Below are 14,475 nucleotides of genomic sequence, written 5' to 3'. Positions count from 1 at the left end.
GAACTTTCACACATTTGTACTATAAGCATACTCCACATTATATGTAACGTTAGGTCTGCACTCTATCTTGAATCAGATCTTACATTCATTCATTTAAAAAAAAAACCTGCAGTAATTTCATTTTAAGCTGTACATAAGCTGACCATAATGAGAATATTATGAGTACTGCTGGCAAGTGTAATGCCTGATTTCTGTGCCATGTGGCTAATTGCATTCATTATTCACACTGTCAGTGAGCTCTCCCCCTCCCACTCCCTGAGACCCTATGAAATAATAATAATAATAATAATAATAATAATGATTTACTGCTGTTTACAAAGCATTTCTGTCTTCTTCATGGAAGAAAAAAGTGTGAAGCATCCGCACAGATAGAATGGGAACAAAAAAGTCATGACAGCCACATGGATGCCACCACAGTGTCTGATTAATTTCACATGCTGGCCAAAGCCGCTTCAAAAAATGCTGCGTGGCACTGCCAATCAGTGCCAGAAGACTGGAACTCTGTGAGCACAGTGATACATATATTTTTTTCTTATTGCTAGTTTGTGGCTGTTTGTTGTACTTTGTGTGTGTTATCATTCCTTCTGTGTCTTTTCTTAGTTGAGGTATGGTGGCGCAGTAGTAAGCACTGCTGTCTCTCAGCTCTCTTCAACAACAACAATCTATTTCTATTATTGCCCAAATTCACACAAGGAATGCCTCAATAGACTTTAAAAGGCTCAATTTTTGACAACTACCTGTCTTGACTTTCTAAGAAAACAAGAAGACTCTCCAAAGAAAAGCTTGCAGGGAAAAAATATGGAAATCTTTGGAAAGGCAAATTAGAGAGAGAACCCCTTCTAGGTAGGGTGGGTGTGCAATGGGTGTCAAAAAATGATCGAATGTTATTTACTTATTTACCTAGGTTTATTTACTTACTTCCTACAGCGTAAAGTCTCAAGTAGTGAGAGTGCAGAGCTATAGCGCGTCTTTATGTGAAAATAGCGGTGTCAGATGGGGGGGTATGGGAGTAGAATCATGAACGTGACTGAAAGAATAAGACTGGAAAAAAAAAACAAAGCTTACCTTTACAAGTATCATACATATACATCGGCTGTTACAGACTGACTGAAATCAAATGTATGTTTTTATTTTAAAATAGTAAGAATACGAGCAGTTCACGTCTCAAAACGGACTCGTCTGGGGTCGAATCCGTGAAGTTTTCATTACCAGTCTACAGTTGATACGGTTGCACCACCGAAGCATTTGTAGCAAATGCGTGTCTATGTCGCACCCTAACGCAGGTTCTTTTTCTGCAGTTATATTCTTGAATAGAAACACACTTGTTCTGTTATGTTTGCACCTTTTGTGAAAGTGTTTATTTGATATTTGGAAATCAGGCTTAACACAGAACACACATGAAATGCAAGTGTTCCAAATAACGATATAGTAATTATAAAAGGTGTCATTTTGCTTGACTTCTCACTCTATACTACTCTAAGCAACTGACACGCAGGTAAACAGACTTGAGCTGAGAAAACTGTGCGGGGTGGGGGATGTGATAGCAGGCTGCTTGCTGTTTGCTGCTTATCAACACATTTACAGGACAAAAGACGCTGACGGAGAGGTGCGAAGCGATTTAAGGTTGGACGGCTCTACAAGTTTTTTTGTAGGTTCTGGTAATTCTAATGCTAAAGTCCAGTGCCTTAGCTGCTACACCACATTACACACCGCTTCTTGATTTATTTTTTGTTTTCAGATAAACAGGCTAAAAGGAGAAGACATGCACCCTGTTATGATGGTATTTAACAGAACAGATCTCCGTTCTAACAACAATAGCCTCCAAGATGTAAAATACAATGTGAGCTATGTAAGCACAATGGTTTTTAAAGGAATCCTATTCTTTGAACAGACTCTGCTGCCAAATTAAACAGTGACTATTTACAAATAGCTCAGTCTTATCCCAAAGCAGCTTACATGTGTGCTCAAGGTTAGCTATCTTTTTGATCTGTGTTTACCCAGTGACCAGAGATTGGTGACTTATCCTGGCAGCATCAGACACAAGACAAGAACCAAGCCTTGACAAGGGCACATCATGTACTCCCCCACTCTGGCTTGTACCAAGTTAACCTACTAACATACTAATGAACCTAACAAGAATGTCTTTGGGATGTGGAAAGAAAGCTAGAGCATCCAGAAGGGGAAAAACTATAAGAGAAAATTTCCAAACTCTTCATTGACCACCATACTTCCCAAAAATATATACAAAGAGGTTACATTGTCCTCTATCATCAGTGATTTTTATGATTGCCATTGAATCCCTAGCTATTCATCTCTGAAAACAAATGTGGATAAATGGGATCACTAGAGATGGAAGTGAACAGAAAATATCTCTTTATGCTGGCAATATGGTGCTATTTATCTTACACCGACAATTATATCTGTTCATTTATAACTTACTAGGAGAATTTAATAAGATCTCTGGGTCTAGGCTGGAAAACTATTTGTTTGGTAATAACAGAACTGATTAATGACATGATTTTGCTGCTAATTAAATTCTTTTGAATTCATTTTAATTGACTTGCAAATTCAGACCCCTTAATTGTTTCTTTTTCCTTAATTAGCAGCCAAACAGTAGTGAGATACAAAACGAGGGTGGCACGGTGGTGCGGTGGTAGTGCTGCTGCCTCACAGTTAGGAGACCCGGGTTCAGTTCCCACATCCTCCCTGCGTGGAGTTGGCATGTTCTCCTCGTGTCTGCGTGGGTTTTCTCCAGTTTCCTCCCACAGGTGCATTGGTGATCCTAAATTTTCCAGTGTGTGTGTGCCCTGCGGTGGGATGGCGCCCTGCCCAGGATTTGTTCCTGCCTTGCACCCTGTGTTGGCTGGGATTGGCTCTAGCAGACCCCAGGACCCTGTGTTGGGATATAACGGGTTGGATAATGGATGGGTGGATGGATACAAAATGAACCAAACCATGACCAGCAAACTATGCCCATCATACAATATCTAAATATAAAGAAAGGAGAAGATCTGAGGAATGCTGATCTGCTCAGGTCCCCAAAACATTTTAACAGTGCTCTTAGAAAAGAGAAAATCAACAATTTCAGAAATGTCTGCTATTGCACCATGCCATGGAATTGAAGGACGGGTTTAATTAACAACAAGACTCGGCACCTAATTAAGGAACTCGTTGGAGTGAAATTGGCTAGAGTTTGAGGCCCCGACTTAGTTGATCTTCTGTTGGCTCACTAACTTCACATTTCATTTCTGTTTGCGTGCCATTTAAAAAAGAAATGAAGCAATTCAGAGAAATGATGAAGAGATTGAGGGGAATAAATCTTAAAAAACAAGTCAATTAAAATTAATTCAAAAGAAGTTAATTAGCAGCAAAAAGAGGTCACTAATTAAGCAAAGGGTTAGAATGAAAACCTGCAGCCACTGGGGCCCTCCAGGACCGGAGTTGGGGACCCCTGCCCTAAAGGGAGTAGCTGAAAGAAGAAGTCATCAGCATACGACTGAATGACTTTACATGTGGGTAAACTAAAGATTTTCTTATGGACATTTTAATATTACTTGCTGTTTATTTAGGGTTAATCCCTATTCTCTATAAAACTGGACATTATAAAATTTTCTTGGCCATTACTAGAAACAACAGATGGAACAATATGGAACAGATTAAACAAATGATCATTTTTCGGTGGAGTATTCCTTTAAGTAGCTTTGGCTCAGGCACTGGAATGGTTGGTGTAAGGCCAAGGCAGTAATATTGTATATAAGTGAGCTAATCTCACAAAGACAACTGTGCCTCAAATACTTTGTCAATAACAGCGGGGGTTGAGGAAAAATGGAGTGATCTCTGACTATAGTTTTTATTGTGGCTTTTTATTTCTTAGAGATAGGCACCACTGCAAAATTCTATTCATTTTTACTAGGTGTTTGCTAAGATAATAGAAAAAACTGAACCATTAAGGTGAAAAATTAGCTTCCAATTATGCCATCTTAGAATCTTATTTTAAGCATGTTTGAATGTAAATATCACCTTTGTAGACAACAGCTTAGTGAGATACACTTCTTTCAGCTTCACTTTTTTCCTCTTTTGTGCACTGTTGACTTGATCTTCCAATTCTTCTAAGTCAGCTTTTATCTGCAAATGTCAATGAAAGCTATGTTATGCATTGAAAAGCTTAAGATGGCAAAGCAATAGCTGGGAAAATAAGGCCTCTTAAAACTTACCAAATGACAGTACTTTTTGTCGTAGTTGTTATCATCTGTATAAAACAATAAAGACACGTCTAGTTAACACCTTCATTTTAGACCAGTGGTTCCTACACTGAAATCAAGAAAAATCTTGGCTTCAAGTATTCTCTCTTTGTAGCTGTGAACAAAGCACAATGTAAACATTGTACATATCTTTGGTGCGGTCACAAAAGAGGAAGGTCTACAAGTTTTGAAGTAGTCAGCAACATCAGAAAAGCAGCCAGCCAAAGACCAGAGTTAAGAGGAGTGGGTGAATGCGGCTTCCCTGTACATAAGCACAAACAGAAACTGTCTGCAATTTTGGTGCATTATGAAATTCATATTAACAGTTGTGACGTCCTTCTACTTGTTTAATTACACGTGGTTAACTTTGGGAGTACCGCTCTACTCTTTTTTTGGTTTGACTCTCAATTTTGTAGCCAGATATGGAAGGAGTTGAATCAGATGTAACGCCACCTCTTGAATTTGTGGTTCTGCAGGAAAGGGATACTTGCCAAAAGCTGATTACAGAAAATGCACATCATTTCGTGAAAACAACTGTTCAGACCATGCTGCAGGCATTGTGCGTTATGATTGGCCAAGGGGATGAGAGGAAAAATAGGTGGTGAAATGAACTGGATAAATCAACATTAAAAAGGGCTGCTATTGACTGTACCCATTCCCCACAAAAGTAGTAGGCCAATACTAGTATTGCAGCATGTCCTTAGAGTGCACATTTTACCACATATATAAAAAAATACTTTGACTAATTATATTATAAAAATTATTGCAATAACTTATGTTAACTCTTTGAGGGCTGATTATTTTTTCCAAAAAACATAGTTTCTGAGAAGCAATGGTTTCACACAGAAATCAACACATAACATCTGTTGCTGCTTGCTGCGGCTGCCACTTTGCCAAGAATGTGCGGCAGGCTTGCTGCAAGGCTGTCTTTGTGTGGCTGTGGCAGCAGCAGCGGTTATTGTCGCAGTGCATTACAATTTAGTTTCTACCTCTTATCATTGTTAAGTGGCATTCCTCCCTGGCGAACACTGCCGTAGGCATATCAGCTACATCAACCTGTTTAGCACCACGATTAGCTGGGGACCAGTCAGCTGAAGCTGGAACCTCACATTCGTTTTTGATCACTTGTATCAAAATCGGAGTTCGACAAGTCATAGTCCAGTTCTGAGATAATAGGCAAAACTTCAGTTTGCTTTACCATTTTTGTTCTTGCTTGTACCTTCCTACTCACACAGGCGCAGGAAATCTTGATCAAACCAATGAAGCTAACTTTCTTTCTAGCAACGAGAGTCCAACTAGAACATTAACAGTTGGTTTTGTCACAGTTTACATTCGATTACCATTGTCAACTCCTCCTTTTGACAAAAGACGACATCAGCCCTGAAAGAGTTAATGTGCAGCTTCCCATAAACTACCTATGTTACCAGCAAGTATATGTTAATAAATCTCAGATAATTTCCATGTAAGTACATACACTGTAAATAAGGGACATGTAATGTAAAGTGGCGACATTATTATTTTTGTATACTTTTACAACAGACAGATCCTACATTGGTTAGTCATTATTTACATAAATTACTAGGCTGACCCGCCTTTTAAGGCGACCGACTTTTAAGTTGACCACTTCTTAAGGCAATTCAATATGTAGATCAATTTGATATTTTATACAAACTTATTAATTTGGTTATATTGCATTTGAGCGGTATTACTTTAATACTCGTAGTTTCTGTTATTTTTGTGATGAAATTTAAACTTTTTTTCTATATTGAGGTCGCCCTTTTGAACCCCCCTGATATTTACTACGCGGTGAGGCATTTGTACTCCATCAACATTAATTATTTCAAGAGACGTAATTTTGTCTATTTTTCCAGCGCATCGTGCACAAAAGCAAGGGAACGATGGGAGCACCAGAACTCTGCTCACATCATGTCGCTTCATACCGCAAGCTGCAATTAGTAAGTCTGCGAGAAGTGGAATACCGCTACGCTTTCCACTCACGGGACGGAAGGACAATCCCGATCGCTTTTATATAATAAGAAAGAAGAAGAAGATATCGCACAGTCTGGAGTAGAAAATCATCTTTTACCTGGAAAAACGAAACCACAAATCCCATCGTGCATTGCAAAATGGACGGGGCGTGTGTGAAACTCCGCACCTGCGTAGCACTCATGGGACTGAAGGACATTCTGACCACTTTTATATAGTAAGATACTAGCCATTCCCCGCAGCTCTGCCCACGTAGTAGTGAAACAGGACAAACTTTAAAAATCAATAGACAAAAAGGCATCGCTAGCTAAGCACAGGCAAGTTACACTCCAAAAACACAGAGGTAGGCCGACTCCCCACTCCTGACGTCACGTTTTCCCCTCCCCTCAGCCCGCTGCCTCTGTCTCGGATTAGAGCAAATATATCGCAAGCGAATTATGATTCTTAGCGTATGAGTGAAGTCGCAAAATCAACCGGATTGTTCAAGCGAATTATAGAGAAAAACCTGATCTAAATCCGGTAAATAGTTCTCTCATAAAAAGCAGACAGACATACAGACATACAGCTGTTGCATTTTATATATAAAGAGATTTGATTCCATTTCTAAGGCACCACCTGAGAGTTTAGTGATCAAATTAAACATGGAAGTTCAAGGTGTACTAAATGAGATATGGTTAAAAGTGATGTCCCTCAGGGATCAGTACTGGGCAACTCCTCTTTATAATCTACATTAATGCATTTGCTGAAAATGTAGTTTAGCTGCTTCTAAATTGGTTGAGCAGAATTCAGACTTGGGCAGATACTTGACAGATAACATTAAAATTTAATACATGTAGTTTCACACATAGGATGACAAAAGTTTACAATGCTTACACAATAGAAGGTGAAACACTTGAGTACAACTTTTGATAAGGACATAAGTATCGAGAGAGATTCAATACTATTTTAAATCCAGCAATTATGACGGCTAATAGGATGTCTGGTTATATAGCACGCTGTGTCTGGCACAAATAACAGGAGGGCACCCTTAGCAATCGTGGAGTCTCATCTGGAATACCGTGTGCAGTTCTGAATTTTTGCATTGGAAAAAAGGCATAAAGTAAGAAAGTCCAAGTCCAGAGAAGAACTAGAATATAATTAAAAATTATCTATAAGAAATGAATCTCTGTAGCTTAAGCAAGCAGAGGTAAAGAGAAGGTATATATGGTTCAATTTATGAAAGGAAGTAGTGTGGCACATGCTTGCAGGCACTTTAAAATGAATTTTAAGATGAAACACAAGGGAATGGATGGAAGATTTTAAAGATAAAGTGTGCACAAATGCTGGAATATCTTTCCTTTCATGGAGAACCATAGATACTTGGGTAGTGTGTATTATGTAACAGTGCTTTGGACAAATTCACATTCAACTTAATCATATTTTGCAGAAGTCAGGTAAATACAGCATGATACGTTTTAATGGGCTGCTAGCTGGTGACCTGGTGCAAGTGCACATGGGTTTGTGGACAGCATAATAATCCATAATAGGAGTTTACTAATGACACAAAACTGGTTCCTGACCTTGGTTTTGAAACTAATAACATGGCTGAAGCTACCTGTGACAAGATGGGGTTAGAAAATGAAAATATGAATTCTTTACTTAATGAATAAAGAAATGGTTAATCTCAGGGTTTAAGAGACTGTAGTTTTATTTTTACAGTATTGGCTAACTCAGTCATTTAAATCTTATCATAAATGGTTAGTGAATGTATGGGGAAAAAAATGTAGACCTGAGGTGTCATATTGCTCAGACAAAGCTTCTGACTGCACATAGACTGATCTGGCAGTATGCTTGATATGCCAAAAGCTAAAATTACTAACGATATGCAGTCCTTCTCTAAGCGGAGCTTTTCAGTAAAGTAGCACAATATACTGTTGTAGCACTGGTGGACTGCTGAGCACTCACCTCGATAATGTCTGTTGTTGGAGGAAAGGGATTTCCAGCAGATAACTTTTATATAAACTATCAGAAATGTGTCAACATTTACACAGAATTCTGAACTTAATGAATTTAACTACAACAGCTCAAAATGAACATATTTTTGGCAAATTCTGCTGAGCACTGGATGGTCACGAGGACTACACTGTGTCACTAGAATGTCTGTGAGCGTGACAGGAAGTTTATGCAATTTATTCCATGTTTTATGCTTACGTAGCTGGTTGATGTTTAAATGTTGGGTGGTAGGATTTTAAATGTGCATCACTGGTTTTCCTGTTTGGCATTAGGATATCTTTCTGTTTTTCCATTCTTGCCCTTTCACTTTCCACTCTTTCTCCCTGTACAAAAAGCAGTAGCATGGCCGATGCTAAGGAGCTAGTGACATACTGCTGATTATGCCTGATTAGATTTTTTTTTTAGCGCTATGGCCTCATTTTAACTTGTGAAAAAGGGAACAAAGTCAAAACGAATTTGAACTGTGGTGTAAGATGAACTTTATTAAACCAGGTAAGACCCATTCATACAACCCAGAAAATGCTTGTTCTTAGTTAACACAAATACTGCGCCCACCTCCCAGTGTAGCAAATGCCAAGCAGCAAGTGACTAGAATAACACAGAGCTAACAAATGATTCTCATTCTAATACTAACCCACAGGAAGGAAGAATACACAGTGAGATCTCACAATGTAAGATTTGCTTATTTAGTACCAGGACTAAAGCACACAATCTGACAAACAGCAAATAAGCAAAGGCTGGGTAACCTTTTGCCAAAACAAGAGAGGTTAAACCAAGCAAGTGAAGCAAAACAACATTCAATATTTTTATGTGTTCACAATTATGGTATACACTAATTTGCGATATGAAGTTGTGTTCTAAAGTGAAGCATTTTGCACATGTTTAAAAATGTATCATAACTGTTCTTGCCATTTAAAATGGTTTTCAAGGGGCAGAGACCTAAACATGAAAACAGAAGTCTTAAAATTTATCAATATTCAAAAGTGTTAAGAGTGTTTTTCCATGTCCTGAGATTGGACACATGTTGCTAAAAACGAGACTTGTCACACGCTTCACTTCGCTGACCGTCTTTCAACCCTAGGGGTGTAGTTTCACTTCAAACAGTGCTGCTATTGACATTATTGAATGTCAGGGCACAGAAGTGATTTGTTGTCTCTATTCTGTAGACAACTAGACAATAATCACAGAAAAAATGTCACACTTATATTCATTTATAATCCTTCAATACATGTGACAAGCAAGCTCACATACAAATCTGAAAACTGTCAGTGCTAGACTTAATTTCAGTCATGAATTTTGGAAAGCATCTGCAGTTCTATGGAGGAAGGTAAATTGTGGGCAACTGTGAATACTCTGATGTTGCTATAGGATGAAACCTGGGACAGCAATAGAAGTGGTATTTGGTAATGCTATCACAGTTATTAACAATAATTCAAATTTTTATGAGTCACAATTTAAAACTGTGATGATGCCAATCCTGCCACCAACCCCCTATAGCAGAAACTACATTTACATTTACTGATTTGGCTTATGCCTTTAACCAAGGTGACTTACACACTTATGATACAGTTGGTTACTTTGAGCTGCATTATTTGTATGAAAATGTGCCATATAAATAAATGTCATTGTTGTTGTTTTGGTTTTCCAATTGGAGAGTAGGCAAGTCAAGTGATTTACTCAGTGTCAAACAGTATTAGTAGCAGGGTTTCAACCCGCAAGCTCACAGTTTGAAGTCCAAAGCCTTAACCACTATACCACACTGCCTGTCTGGACTAAACTAAACCTGGAATGGGTGCCAGCCTATTTGCAGGAAACACTCACATACACAATGCCAGTTTACATTTCTCAACCAACTTAACCTATATGTCACTGGCAGCCCTGGAGAAAAAAAAAACACAAAGGGAATATGTGCAAATGGCGGCATGGTGGCGCAGTGGGGAGCACTGCTGCCTCGCAGTTAGGAGACCCGGGTTCGCTTCCCGGGTCCTCCCTGTGTGGAGTTTGCATGTTCTCCCCGTGTCTGTGTGGGTTTCCTCCGGGTGCTCCGGTTTCCTCCCACAGTCAAAAGACATGCAGGTTAGGTGGACTGGCAATCCTAAATCGTCCTTGGTGTGTGTGTGTGTGCCCCTGCGGTGGGCTGGTGCCCTGCCCAGGGTTGGTTTCCTGCCTTGCGCCCTGTGTTGGGCTGAGATTGGCTCCAGCAGACCCCCGTGACCCAGTAGTTAGGATATAGCGGGTCGGGTAATGAATGGATGAATATGTGCCAACTCCATGCAGGCAGAGACCGAGCCCAGATGTGAATGCAGGACTCTGGAGGTGTGAGGCAGCAGAACTCTCAGGATGTGTAAGTGTCTCTCACTCAGCAATAGCTGTACCAAAAGGACAATTTCAGGACTGAATGACTGATTGAGACTGACTCTTTAAATTATTAAACTTTTTAAAACCATAACAAGTTTGGGAGACTGTCTTAGGTATGTGGGTTCTTATCTATTGTAGTAATATTTATAAATAGGCAGTGTTTATATTGTAGCATGCAGTTTGTTTAAACTTTTTTTGGAGGTAGTAAACATTTTATAACTTGTCAAAAACTTCAGAATCTCTGTGCAAATACAGGTCAGTATCGACCACCTTCTAAATCTAACAATAACTTCAGATTTTGTTGTGGGCTTTAAGAAGCCGCAAGTGTTAGCATTCAAAAGCTGAAACAGGAAGCGCAGAAATGCTGCTTGCAAAACTGATACCAAGTCATGAAAGCTAAGTAAAAGCACTTCATTGGAACCTGCTGCACTACTTTTACATTGTCATTTTTAAACAGATTGCTTATAGTACTTTATCCCTTAGAGACATTTGATGATGGCAATGTTTGTGCCTTATTGTTTTGCTATTTGAAGATGGACGTTTCATTTTGTGGTCTAAAGATGATCGCGAGAATAAACAATTTAGCTTTGGAAAGACAAATGTATACACTGCAAAAAAAGCTTAGCTAAAAAATAAGATATAAGCATTACATTTCAAGAGAAAATGACTTAATATTAGTGAAATTATCTGTCCATGCAGCAAGATAATTTTACTTGCCAAGACATCTTAAAAAGAAGTTAGTTCCAGTCTAGAAATAAGAAAGCTCTGACAGCTGCTTAAAGGTTTGAAATAAGTAGAAAATGCTGTTTTTCAGAACACATTACTTGAGATTACACTTTCTAGAGTGGAAATACACTGAATATTAGAAAATAATTTTTAATTCAGTTATTTTGCATTCTTAATTTTAGCCCACTGAAAAATGAAGGCCAAGGAACAAGAAAAGAAACCACTAATATAAGTAGAACATTCTTAATACCAGTGGAGAATGATTGTCCTGTTAGTTGAAACAAGTTAGCTCATCTTGAAATGGCTCGTCCAAGTTTTAATCTCAGAGTATACATCTTAAAACAGGAAAATTATTTTACAAAAATCACAGGAGGCAAATGTAAATTGGTAACTGCCAAGTTCAGTCTTTGAGGAGCTTCATAGCAACTGTTCTTTGTTTTGATTCATTTATTTTATGTGTGCCCTTTTTTATTTAAGCACGTTCTTATACCTAACTTTCTATATTTTTAGCTTGTTATATTTTTATAAGAATGTAGTAAGCAGTTGTGTGTTACATACTGTATAAGTAACTCATAGTTTGTGTAAGTGTTTGGTTATTTAATCAGTTGCTTACAAATCAGCACACAGATGGGTATGACACTGAAAAACTCTTCCCCTTTAGCATTCAGACCTCCGTCTGCTTCACTCTTTGCAGTTTTAATTTAATCTAACCACTGATATTTAACACACCCCACTGAAAAGTGAGTTAAAAAGAAGAAGTTGAGCAAAGTGTTTTTAAACTACTGGCTAAAACTGTCATGCAGAATTTCTTATAAATTTAAATTGACTCAACCGTACTTTACAGAATACAATACAATACAATACAATTTACTTTTGTATAGCAATGGGCTTTAACAGACCCTGCCTCTTGACAGCCCCCCAGCCTTGACTCTCTAAGTAGACAAGGAAAAACTCCCAAAAAAAAACCTTGTAGGGACAAAATGGAAGAAACCTCGGGAAAGGCAGTTCAAAGAGAGACCCCTTTCCAGGTAGGTTGGGCATGCAGTGGGTGTCAAAAAGAAGGGGGTCAATACAATACAATACAATACAATACAAAACAGAACAGAATACATAATTAAAATAGCAGAAACACCATTGAAATAAACAATGAGATCACCTAAAAGTCAGAATGATTTGCTGCTGGGCTAGCACGAAATCTGCAACCAAACAAGTCCCTCAAAACAGAGGTTGTAGAGCTTTTATAGTATTTCTGACATTTCACCATTGAGAATAAACTAGAAGAATGTTTGATATGGTAGAAAAACAATAGGTTTATGTGTAGCCGTATGTACAGTTTACCAGAGGGCAATACGACTCTCCATTGTAAAGGAAGAGTGACTGAAACAGAAAGAAACAAATTAAGTCACAGTATTTTGATATTAAGTAACTCATCCCCACCCACTCCTGCTTCAGATTTAAAGCATTCGGTTCCTTGCTGCATTGTACTTTAGTGCAAAGTCAAGAGCATAGATCATATCTGCATTTTACCTTTTATGCTTTCTTGAGTGGAAATCTTGGGTTGGTTAGTTCTGCGGGTCACCCGGATTTTTGCCCCATCTGGAATCTGAAAGTGCATTGAACAAGAAAGGCCCAAGTTAGATGAAGTTGCAAAATTACTGTAAATGTGTGAAATCAAAAAAACTTTTGTGGTTTTAGTGTACTGTTTAAAAAAATGGAGCTGAACTTTTTGAACTTTTTTTCTACAGCACACTGCTTCTTCCCTTAAAGACTCCAATTTTCATTTCCTAACTATAAATGAAGTAGTTGATCATAGTATAAGATCAAGTGTCTGCTTTTAGCATTCCTCACCATATCATTGTTTTTTCATTGTCAGCAAACCAGTACTAAAAATATAAAAATGGCCCATTAATGAATTTCAGTTTGCCTAACTTTAAAATCGAACAGGAAAGAAACAAGCATACACAAGTCAGAACATTCTTTCATATGCTGTTTGCCCATGGTTCACTGACCAGAACCTCATGTAGTGCTTTACTAGCTATCGTAATAATAATAATGCATTTTTCTTATGTAATGCCTTCATATACATTACAAATCTCACAGTTTCAAAAGCCTAAAAGATGCCTTATACTAAACTTACCATAAGGTTCTAACAAACATCCTTCCATTTTTAATCATCCATTATCCAACCCACTATATCCTAACTACAGGGTCTCAAGGGTCTGCTGGAGCTAATCCCAGCCAGCAAGGCAGGGAACAAACCCACCACAGGGCACACACACACCAGGGACAATTTAGAATCGCCAATGCACCTAACCTGCATGTCTTTGGACTGTGGGAGGAAACTGAAGCACCAGAAGGAAACCCACACAGACACGGGGAGAACATGCAAACTCCACGCAGGGAGGACCCGGGAAGCGAACCCAGGTCTCCTAACTGCGAGGCAGCAGTGCTACCCACTGTGCCATCGTGTCGCCCGCATTTTCAATAATGTTTAATGTAATCAGTTATCCAACTACATCAGGTACAAAGCAGGAGTGAACTGCCAACTGCCATCCACACTCTGTGATAATGTGGGACTTCACATTCGTTTGGCACTCTGGAGCTGTGAGACAGCCCTGTTAACCACTATCCCAAGGTGCTGCCCACAGGAAACAAAGTTTATAACTTATAACCCCACTGACACAAGATGCCTACCTTATAATGCATGAAAGTGTTCAGCACTGTTGTCCCATTGTCCAAGGCCTTGGAACTTTGGTCAATTTCTTGGAGTCTCAGATATATTCCATTATTATCGTATTCTGAAATTTCAATGGGGAGAGATAAATCAACAGATGAGCGCAGAGGAGATTTTTCATTTTAAGCAACACATATGAGCAGATGAATCAGATATTACATCTTGTGAGATCATTTGTTTTCAGTCTGGATTCAAGTGTGTGGTGGGTGTGGAAACGCGCTATCAGAGAATGCTTCCAACCACCTCCTCCTCCTGGATTCAAAGGAATTTTACTACATTGGGATAAGTTTTCATTTGTTACACTTCACTTCATATAATTATTCCACTCAGCTATACATATGCAATTGAATTTTGTAAATATAAACATGCTCTACACTTGTGTTCTGCAGTATTTCATTGGAACATTTTGCTTTGAGGAGTTCCCTTTTTGTATTCAAT

At 38.6% G+C, this 14,475-nt stretch overlaps 1 protein-coding gene across 1 annotated transcript in view; it reads right to left on the bottom strand.

The window, feature by feature from the left end:
- plxnc1 (plexin C1) overlaps positions 1 to 14,475 on the bottom strand; it is a 146,925-nt gene that overhangs the window by 15,385 nt on the left and 117,065 nt on the right. Inside the window, exons 34-37 of the mRNA XM_039762158.1 lie at positions 13,998 to 14,101; positions 12,831 to 12,906; positions 4,215 to 4,249; positions 4,021 to 4,125 (exon numbers count right to left, since the gene is read on the bottom strand). Of these exons, the coding sequence (XP_039618092.1) occupies positions 4,021 to 4,125; positions 4,215 to 4,249; positions 12,831 to 12,906; positions 13,998 to 14,101 (320 nt within the window). The remainder of the gene's footprint in view (positions 1 to 4,020; positions 4,126 to 4,214; positions 4,250 to 12,830; positions 12,907 to 13,997; positions 14,102 to 14,475) is intronic.

Source organism: Polypterus senegalus, chromosome 8 (assembly GCF_016835505.1).
Source record: "Polypterus senegalus isolate Bchr_013 chromosome 8, ASM1683550v1, whole genome shotgun sequence".
NCBI lineage: Eukaryota > Metazoa > Chordata > Cladistia > Polypteriformes > Polypteridae > Polypterus > Polypterus senegalus.
The sequence above is the reverse complement of the archived record's forward strand: the minus strand, read 5'-3'. Positions and strand labels throughout refer to the sequence as shown.